Raw genomic sequence first — 10,385 nt, 5'->3', positions numbered from 1 at the left:
GTTTGTAAATGTTAATGTTTTTATCTAATAATTGAACTATATACTAACAAAAAATATAAAATACAACGCCCATTTGGGTCCGCTTTAAGGATTGAATCGGACTGATCCAAACCGCGATCAGCGGGTTCAACAATCTTTTGAGTTATATGATAAAATAACGTATTCGAGATGAAGAGAGCACTGCATGTGAAAAAGCCATCATAGAATATTGGTTTCATGTGTCACAGAGGCTCTAAAATTGATCTAGAAGTGTTTGAGACCAAGGTAAATCACCAATTCAAAATAATAGTTCCTTCTAGGTAATTGTACCCAACAGTATACATGTCCAACTATAAGCTGAGGAACAAATCTTATTAGAAAGAAAAAATAAAATGTCAACATGAAAACATCTTAGGCTTAACTATAATGTGGTAATCACTCTTAACGCAGGAGGACTGACTGACCTGATACAGACAGAAAATATCCCACGATTCTAGCTGCACATCACTCGGCTGAAATTGCAGTCATCTATATCTTCTATAGTCAATCTAGTACTTATATATTTTGAGCAATCGACATGTTTCAATCAATCTACTCTAAAGCATATCTGACAAGAGTAGTAAATGAGGTGGCAGACTTATCCCCAGTCAACAAAAGGGAGAGGTGGATAACCACCCTCTGGCGGAGGCCTTAGAGAGGGAGGCAGATTGCCCAGCTTTGCTCCGCCATTTTCTCGGAACACATCACCTGCTACAACCAAGAACATGACAATTAAACTTCTTTTGAAAACTAAAAGATTAACCCCCAAAAAAACACCAAGAACATCAGCTGATTAATTGTGGGATGGAAACATCAAATAACAATGGATTTTCAGGTTAGATCTCAAGACCTTTCTAAAAGAATGTTAGATCTGATGTCACAGATGGCGCGAATATTAATGTTCAAATGGAAAGAGCATATGTGCAAAAAGTGATGCTTGCCTGGAAAAGATGCTGAACCGAAAAGTTGACTATTTGATACACTCTCTAAGTGAATACCCTCTCTAGTAGTTTTTCCTGAGAATTGGATAAAGAAAACGAAATCAAAAGTTGCAAGCACTGAGTTCTTCCCAGAGCTATTCAAATTCGTAAGAGATGAACAATCAACCACTCTCTCAATTCAATAGTATATCCATATAAAGAATTAATACTTCAAAACTTTAAAAACTAATTCTGGTCTGTCAATCATTTGGAAATACTCCAAGAAATGAAAACCCAAAATTACAGGACAATAAAAGTTTTAAAAAGGTTGGGATATAAACTTTGAACTTCTTGAATGAGGAAGTTGCAACATTACAAGATAAGTCCCTTGACTTCTGCACATTGCCAATTCCAAGAAATTCACAAAGATTGATTGCGCAGATCTACTTTAAAGCTACACTTCCCAAAAGTTCTGTTACTTCCCTAAGATATCCCTTTCAGAGTTTTACAACATCTGACAAAAATAGGACATCTTTCAGATGAGTTCTCCGGAAATTGTTTCTGGTGAGCTGACTAAGACAAGTATTTCAGGAAAAAGCAAACAACATCAATCATTAACTGCATTCCATCAGTTTTCCAATTCTCTTCCAGAAAGAAGAAAACACAAAAACCATTAGCGTGTTAGAGTGTTTCAGGATACACTGACCCACATATTTGTAATTCGAATTCAGAACACTTTCTTGACAAACTTTCTTACACAGACCCTTCTGATTCCAAAAGGCAAATATTGTTTGCCTTCTTAAAAGAATTTCTTGACATCATCAATTGTTAAATGAAATTGTTAGTAAAACCACTCTAATTATTCAAGGGAAAAATAAAAAAGTTAACTTGAAGTGTGATACTATTTCAAGTGACAAGCCCAAAATCAGATTAATAACTAGTTCATTATGAAGAAAGCTGATTATTGATAAGTATGAGACTGATTATTGATCTGTATGAAATAGGGATAGTGAAAATTTTGCTTTGTCCAGGTTGACGCCCGAATAGTCTAGGGTAAGAAATTCACCAGAAGTTGGACACTTATTCTTCCCTAACATGCGAGTAACCTCATAATTTGTCATTGGTTTATAATTACTCACAACTTGCTAGGAGTACTAGTTTCACTTTAAAATTCACCTGGTAGCAGACAGTCTATAAACTAATCCAATCCCTAAGGAAAATAAAATTAATTTCTCTGTGGCTAAGGCTACCTCGTCTTCCAGCAACCTAGAGTTCTTAGACAAATGCAAGTACTTGTGTCGAAGTAAATAATTAAAATACTTTGTGAGGCCAATAAGTTGAAATTGCTAGCATGATGCTTAATATAATCCTATATTTAAGACATTAGTTGATTAAAAGTAAAATATCAAATATCAATATAAACAAAACTTGCAAGAAAGATACCTGGAATTCCCGTTTGTTGCAAATTTTGAGAGTTTTGCTTGGGATGATAATATTTGCAGGAGTCCCCATACTGGCAATACCCCTTGGATGCAAGTAAAAGATATGATCAACAATATTATCCAATCAAGGGTGTCAAACACATATAATTTAGAGGGTAGACTTCGCCATCCCCTATCCATTATACTTACTCTTTCAACATGTAAATGATGTGTCACGTTGAAGTCAACAATATAAGAAGTGTCATCTGACCTTGGGCAATAAATTCAGGTGGAAAGCAACAAACATTATACCCGTTTGTGTTCATAACTACCAAGTTACTTGACCTACTATGGTAAATTATTCTTAAAGTTACCAAACTTCTGCTGTAGAGTATAATACTCAGAAGGCCAAAGCTGCAATTACAACTTGGCGCTATTCTGAGATGATGGGTCTTAGCAAACTATATTTTTTCTATTAAAAAAGGCCCAGAAAGCCTTACATGCTAATTCAAGCTATCTTAAAATGCAAATCTCTCTTCTTCTTTTATTGGTAATTATGAAATGCATCAATAAAACTCCCAAGTATAGCCAGTCCAATCTCACATAAAGGAAGACGATTGCAATAGATTAGCTATGGCATAAGAACTTAAAATATGATAAGGTCTCCGGAGAGGTAGAGGTAAACCAAAGAAGAGGTAGGGAGCAGGGACGGATTTAGGGGGACGGAAGGGGGCGAACCCCCTTCGCCGAAAAATTATACTGTATATGTAAGGCAAAATCTGTTTTTTACCTCTATATATTAAGTTTTGAACCCCCTTAACACAGCCCAAAGTGTAGTTTAGTGGTCAAGGGGGTTCAAAATCTTTAAGGTCATAGTTTCAATTCTCACTAGCTACAATTTCTTTTTTGAACCCCCTTCGTGGAGATCCTGCGTCCGCCACTGGTGTGGAGAGGTGATTAGGCAAGACATGGCGCAGCTTCAGCTGACCGAGGACATGACCCTTGATGGGAAGGTATGGAGGTCGAGGATTAGGGTAGTAGAGTAGGTAGTCTGGAGTGTTCATAACAGTAGTATTAACACACAGTTTCGATTTTTGTAGATAGTAGGTTTTTATGACTAACCGTTGTTTTCTTTCATTATTGATTCGCTTACTATCTTATTGTTTTTATTCTGCTTTTATATGGCTTTTGGTACTGTCCCTTCTTATTTATATTTTCGTTAATGTGGTGCTTATGTTTTCCTGAGCCGAGGGTCCTATTGGAAACAACTTCTCTATCCTCATAAGGTAGGGGTAAGATCTGCGTATACACTACCCTCCCCAGACCCCACGATGTGGGATAATACTGTACATGTTGTTGTTGTTGTTGTCGTCTCCGGATAAAGGATAGGAATAATTCATATAACGGACTCCAACTAGTTTGGGATTGAGATGTAGTTGATTGTTTAATTGATTAATGAAATGCATCAATCTAGGTCATTTATCATTTCTATTTCCATCACGCTAATTCAGAATTGCGGTACAATAAACAACCAAAATCCCGAACATGATGAGGAATTAATAAAGCAGTACAATTCCCGTATCTCAAAAGATTGCAGAATTTTTGCATATGAAAACAAAGGTAAGAGCAGTACCGTACGAACAAAGTGATTGCAGACTCCTTTACCAAACGAATCAGGATCGTTATATAACTGAGGATCTGCTATCCCACAAAAAAGCCATTTAACTCTTGCAGAAGAAATACTTGCATATATGGGGAAAGAAATAACTAATTAAGAAGAAGAAAAGGGAGAAACTTACTGCGCAAGGAGTCGTACCAAAGAGCTTTAGCTCTCTGATGTTGAACGCCTTGAAGATGTCGCTTCCGCGCCGCTGCAGTATCCTGGAATTCCTTATCGCAATAATCGCAATAGTATTTCCCCAACGGCATTTTTAGTAGTAACCAAAAAAAAATTGCGAATGCTCAAGGGATTTTATATGCTTTCATTTGGAGGATTGTCTATCGTATCATATTGTATTCCATTGTTCCCAAACAAGCAAAAGCCCATTTTTTAAACAACATATTTGGCGTGGTCGAATTGTTTGACATTTTCTTTTCTAATTATGCCTTTAATTATTACTTTATAATTCTATTTTATTCTTTTTTTTTTTTATTTTAACTTCAAATCTCCAACTTATTGACCTAGTTTATCCACGCCCATCTTTTCCAGAGTTTCGTGTCGTTGTTTAATTTTCATCCAAGTCTCTGTTCGTTTCTTTATCTCTTTCCATCGTATTAGATTGATTTTTTTTTTTTTGCTAATGATAGTTAACTTTTTTCTTCAAGTTTTTGCTCTTGTTTCCAAGCTACATAATTGATGATAAATTAGTAGAAAGAGGTCTCTTAAATTATTTTTATACGTAATTCTTGATAAATTTTGTTTAAAACAATTGAGGATATTTTAGTAAACTTATCGATTATAGTACAATACGATACTGTCAAACCAAACAACAAAAATATTATTTAACAACAAACGATACAATCTATTCAAATATTGTATCAATAAAATGATACAGTACAATACAATACAGTAAAGAACAATACATTATAAAACGATGAGTAACAATGATCCAAACATAGTTTTAGACTCCGGTTTGGTCTCCTTAATTATAAAACCACTGTTTTCTTACAAATTACTGTAGTATTTATTACTTATTATTATTCAGTTAGGTGATTTCGATGGTACAATATTTACAATGACATAGCAGAAGCACGAATCATCTTTGACTCCGATCAATTTGTGAATACCATTGTTAATATGTTTTTAAGATGACAAAAGGGACTCATCTTTTAGAATAGCATAGTCTCGTAACGTCGATGCCCAACTGAATCTGAAGTCATAGCAATTTGTCAAGACCTGGTGATGTTGGGCATATTTCTATATGTTTTAATGTTACTTCATTCATGTTTTAATCGTTTTTTGTGCTATTTGGTCTTTAAAATGCCCAACATGTGTTAATTATTGATTTTATGACTAATTAAGTTGTGTGTGATGATTTAGGTTGTTTGGAGTGAAAAAATATGAAGAAAAGATGCTTCAAATATAGGAGAAGAGGGTGGATGCGTCGCATCCAACCTTGGAAAAAAGACTAGTTGGTGCACCTTTAGCAGTGAAGTCGGACCTGGGCACAACAGAGATGGAGGAACAAAGAGCATGCGAAGCTGAGAAGTGGAAGCGCATCCATCCTAGCATCAATCCCTGAAGCTGAGCCGGATTAGGAAAAGGAAAAATTTGACCAACGACTTTTGTACGCAATATATGGGCCAAAAACGCCCCTTCTTGGTGATCTAACATACTTTTGAAGAGAATTCGCCTAGGGAGAGAAAGGAGCCGCCGTGGAGTCCGGGTTTCATCTTTTCTTCCACCAAACTTAGTAAGTTTTATATTTTTTTTTGTATAATTTGTTGTTTGGCTACCATGTCTATGTGGAGCTAAACTTCACGTTCTAGGGTTGTGGTTCTTTCATGACTATTGTTATTCGAATATTGATTTTGATTTCTTAGGTTATCATATTGGTTTATTTATTCAATCCTACACTTAATTATTTGATTGCTTGATCACTAATTGAATACTATCTACGAATCTAAAGTTGAACTCGAAAGTGGGAATTCTAGATTGCATATAGGATTGAGTTGAGCAAGTTCTTGAACCTGGGCTTTGGGGAACGGATTCGCAATTAGGATAGACATATACCGAATTGCCTTGCTTGATTGATTTACAGGAATTATAAATGTGTTCTTGGTAGTTCTAATTCCATAAACATATAGGCGTTAGGTTAGCTTGAATAGGTGAAAGAACTCGACAGATTCTTATGAGCAATATTAACCCTGTCAAGCAATAAACTAGACAAATTAGTTAGTCAATTTAATTGAAGAATACAATAGGAATGTTAGATAGCCCATAACTCTAGATCGTTTTCATCACATTGATAACATAAAAAGTTGTTCTTTCTTTTTTCAGAGTTCATTATTATTTTTCTTTATTTTAATTAGTTTAAAGTCAAATATTTCTAGGTTTAATTCTTGTTTAAATAATTATGATAGTCTAATTTAGTTAATAGTTAATCACAAGTCCTCGTGAGTTCGACATCTGACTTTTAGTCACTTTATTATTTGACGATTGCGTATACTTACGTGTGCGTTTCGCCGCAACAAGTTTTTGGCATCGTTGCCGCTGATTTAGAAATTAGTTATTTTTCTAGATTAGACTTTTTAATTTTATCCTTTTTTTGTATATATTTTTATTTTTATATGTATTTGATATTTTTCTCTTAGTATGTTTCTATTTCTCTCAGCATGATATCTGGGGATGAAATATACAGAGGTAAGGCTAAGACGCTTGGTTGACGGAAGACTTTTATGGCTCGTATTTTTGGTCTTGTCATGGCCTGAATTCTTTGAGATCTGAATTTGAATATGGGAGTAAGGGTTGGTATTGGGACGGATATTCTCGATTAGGCGAATATGCGAAACGACGTAGTCTTCTAACAACGTTGGTGAATGACTGGTCTAAGGAGAGAGTTGATTTTGCACAAGAAATTGACAGGTTTGGCTTGGTTGTGTCACACATCCTTTGTCCGCCCTCGCGAGGGGTGAAGGGAGTTTTTTCCAATTAAAGGACAATCGAAACGGGATTTATTTATTTATTTCAGAGTCGCCACTTGGGAGATTTAGGGTGTCCCAAGTCACCAATTTTAATCTCGAATCGAGGAAAAGAATGACTTTGTATTACAGTCTGCGAACCAGAAATCCGGATAAGGAATTCTGTTAACCCGGGAGAAGGTGTTAGGCATTCCCGAGTTCCGTGGTTCTAGCACGGTCGCTCAACTGTTATATTCGGCTTGATTATCTGATTTTATACAAATATGAACTTATGTGCAAATTTTATCTTTTTACCGCTTTCATAATTGTTATTATTATTTTTCCAAGAATGTGAACATCGTTTTAAAACATGTCTTTGGATTGCGTCACATAAAATGCACCCGCGATCCGGAACGTATTTTTATTCAATGTTTTGGGATTTGGATTTGGATTGCATAAATGCGCACCCGTGTTTAGGAATGTATTATTATTAAAATCGTGCCTAAAGCGATTAGCGTATTATTATTTCTGGGTAGGGCCGTGAAATTTGCTAAAACGGCTCCTCCCGAATTCTAAGCAATTAAATGTACATTTATTGAGAGCCCCACAATTGGTGCATTTTATTGGGCGAGACTCATCTCATTTTATTTTTAAAGGATAGTCCTAAAATGCCTACATTTTTCTATTGAAATTTGTCTCTACAAAATAAAAGAGAAAATATCTTAATTTATTTACATGTTATTACCTAGTTACATTATACTAGGCATGTTCTCAGTTTGTCAAATTAAAAAAACATAGCAATCTAATTTTAATCCTAGACCATTTACATGCTGAAATTAACCAATATTATTTAACTAAACAATATTTCTGCCAAGTTCCTACTAGATGGCCTATTAGTTTGATTTTTGACTCGACGGAGTTACTACACCATTTATTTATTTTTAGGCAATATATGTAGATAGTTCATCTGTTAAGCTATCGTCGGATGTTCCACTATATGTATTAAATAGCTACATGATTCTGATTTTTGCAAGCTAAATAATTTGTACATACAAATAAAATTCAGAATATAATTAAAGCAAATTTAGAATTTCAACTCTTCATTTTTCGTATTCATGCTTCATATTTCGGATTACAATAACCAGCGTGTCAGTTGTGTACCTGATATTGGAAGCAAAAGAAAATGAAGATGAGAATCAGCAGCAGTAATAACAATACAGCACAGCAACAACAATCCAGCAACAGTAACAACCCAGGAACAGAGTTTGCAAACCGGTGGAGTAGTAATCCCAAAACAAAAGCTCCCAACTTGTATGAAACAACAACAATTAATGCTGATTTCAAATAATGAAAGAAAGCAGAAGATTTTTTTTAGTTTTTTTTTATTTGAAAGTTTGAATATTTTTCGGAATTTTTCTCTCTCTTAAATATTCAGCTCTTTTTTTTTCTCTCTCTCTATCTGTCCGTTTTTTTCTTCCCCCCCTTTTGTTATGATTCAAGACCTCTATATTTATTTTCCATCCCAAACCCTTTAATCAATTAAAATCAATCACTTTCTCCTACCAAACCCATTATCTTCCCACTCATCCCCCACTATATTAAACTAATATATCAAACCAACACATTACATTTTGTTCCCCATGCCTATCATAAACAATTACCATATTCTCATCCACTACATTTTGTCTTGTCCCCTATTTATATTAAAAAAATATATCACCCACACTCCAATACATTTTGTCCCTCATGCTTAACATAAAGAATTACATAATGTACAATTACCAAACTACCCCTCCGACCTTATTGCAATTACCATTTTACCCTGAATGTACTGCAATTTACCAAACTACCTCCATCAGCTATAACAAATCAATTAATCAAACTCAACCAAAATATAGCCAATATGACCAATTTCTACACAAATTCAAACAACAAATCATATGAACACGGATGAACAACACAACAACAATATCACATGAACACAAATTGAACAACAAAGAACAACTAAAATTTTGATTGAACAATATTTTTAGCAACAAACAAACCTATTTTCAGCTTCAACAACAACAACAACAAACAAGTTTATTCAGATTTCTAAATTTAATAATTATTTGAACTTAAAATCAACTCTAACAACATTTCAACCAACAATTCCTATATTAAACTTAAACAAGATTATGAGACAAACTCAAGAAATAATCATAAATGATAAACAATAAACAAGAAAATCAAACTATACAAATTTCGGATTCAAGATCAACCAAACAAAGTATGAACATAAATGAAAAGATTCAACAAAAATAACAAACAAACTTTATTCAAACTTCGAATTAAACTTAAACAAAACAAATAAACATATTCAAATCACTAATCTTCAAATAATCAATTAATCTTTCTTAATTAAATCCAACAAAAATTATAACAAAGATACATGATCCAAAAAATTAAAACCAAAACATAACTTCACATTAAATCACTGAATTAAAACCAACTTCAAAAAATGAATACGAATTAAATCTATATTAACAACAAACAATGGATTTAAACGATTTAAACTAACACCTTTCTACATTAAAACAAAATCCTCTTAAAATTAATAAAACAAACTGAAAATAATTAAATTGAATCTTCAACTTAAATCTAACAACAATATAATTAAACTAACAATTTTTATATAAAAACGAATAAGAAAAATAAAGCAAACTTATGCTAATTCAAAATCTGAAAATATCAAACAAATTATGGACGAAATAGAACTTAGAACAACTAACCGTGAATGACCAACGACGAACATCGAACGAACTCTAAACGAAAACAAATCCGTTCGGAAGCGATTGTCGCACCAAAATCACTCGAATCTGCCCGGAAACTTAAACAATAGACGAAGCTCGATGGAGGGGTGCTTGGCGACGACGAGAACTGAAGCAGCAGTAGCATGCTGCTGCCACGCTGCTGAAACAGTAGCAGCACGGGAGCAACAGCTTATGGAGAAGAAGAACGCAGCAGCAACCCGCGAAGGAGCTGCCATGGCAGCGATGAGGGAGCATCCGCGACGCGACGAAGAAGACGTAGCCATGGCAGTCGTGATGCAGTGGTGACACTGCTGGTGGAGCTCGACGGAGAAGCAGCAACAACACTGTTAGAGCAGCAGCACGGAACAGTAGCAGCATCACGAATAGAGAAGATGCAGCGGCAGCCATGGGAGCTCGAGTTCGAGCTCGATGAAGCTCGTCCATGGCTGGACGCGGCGGGCAGCAATTATGGTGGTTTGTTTGGACGATGAAGCAGCAACATGAAGGATGAAGAACGCAGCAGCAGCAGTGTCAGAGAAGAAGAAAACGCAGCAGCAGCAGGAGAAGCAACTTCGGGCAGCAATGGTGGCGGAGAAGTTGCTCAACGAACTTGA

General features: G+C 35.0%; 1 protein-coding gene across 2 annotated transcripts; it reads right to left on the bottom strand.

The window, feature by feature from the left end:
* Nucleotides 1-332: 332 nt before the first annotated feature.
* LOC107816580 (zinc finger CCCH domain-containing protein 3-like) lies at nucleotides 333-4,399 on the bottom strand. 2 transcript variants are annotated; one of them, XM_016642305.2, is made up of 5 exons: nucleotides 4,159-4,391; nucleotides 3,993-4,057; nucleotides 2,382-2,463; nucleotides 960-1,034; nucleotides 333-726 (listed from the first exon to the last, which is right to left on the bottom strand). In XM_016642305.2, the coding sequence occupies exons 1-5, from the start codon at nucleotides 4,286-4,288 to the stop codon at nucleotides 617-619; spliced, it is 462 nt and encodes a 153-aa protein (XP_016497791.1). In that variant the 5' UTR covers nucleotides 4,289-4,391; the 3' UTR covers nucleotides 333-616. The 2 variants fall into 2 exon arrangements, with proteins under 2 accessions (XP_016497791.1, XP_075073684.1); XM_075217583.1 differs by lacking the exon at nucleotides 960-1,034 and having other exon boundaries at nucleotides 368-729; nucleotides 4,159-4,399.
* Between the last annotated feature and the right edge of the window lie 5,986 nt (nucleotides 4,400-10,385).

The sequence above is a fragment of the Nicotiana tabacum genome, chromosome 7 (genome assembly GCF_000715075.1).
Source record: "Nicotiana tabacum cultivar K326 chromosome 7, ASM71507v2, whole genome shotgun sequence".
Taxonomy (NCBI): Eukaryota; Viridiplantae; Streptophyta; class Magnoliopsida; order Solanales; family Solanaceae; genus Nicotiana; species Nicotiana tabacum.
Note: the sequence above shows the minus strand (reverse complement) of the source record. Positions and strands in the feature narration are given on the sequence as shown.

Coding starts and splice junctions, on each gene's coding strand:
- LOC107816580 (XM_016642305.2), bottom strand. CDS start 4,288: ATGCCGTTGGGGAAATACTATTGCGATTATTGCGATAAGGAATTCCAG. Junction 4,058..4,158: donor TTGGTACGACTCCTTGCGCA/GTAAGTTTCTCC, acceptor GTGGGATAGCAG/ATCCTCAGTTATATAACGAT. Junction 1,035..2,381: donor GCAACAAACGGGAATTCCAG/GTATCTTTCTTG, acceptor TCCAATTCTCAG/GAAAAACTACTAGAGAGGGT.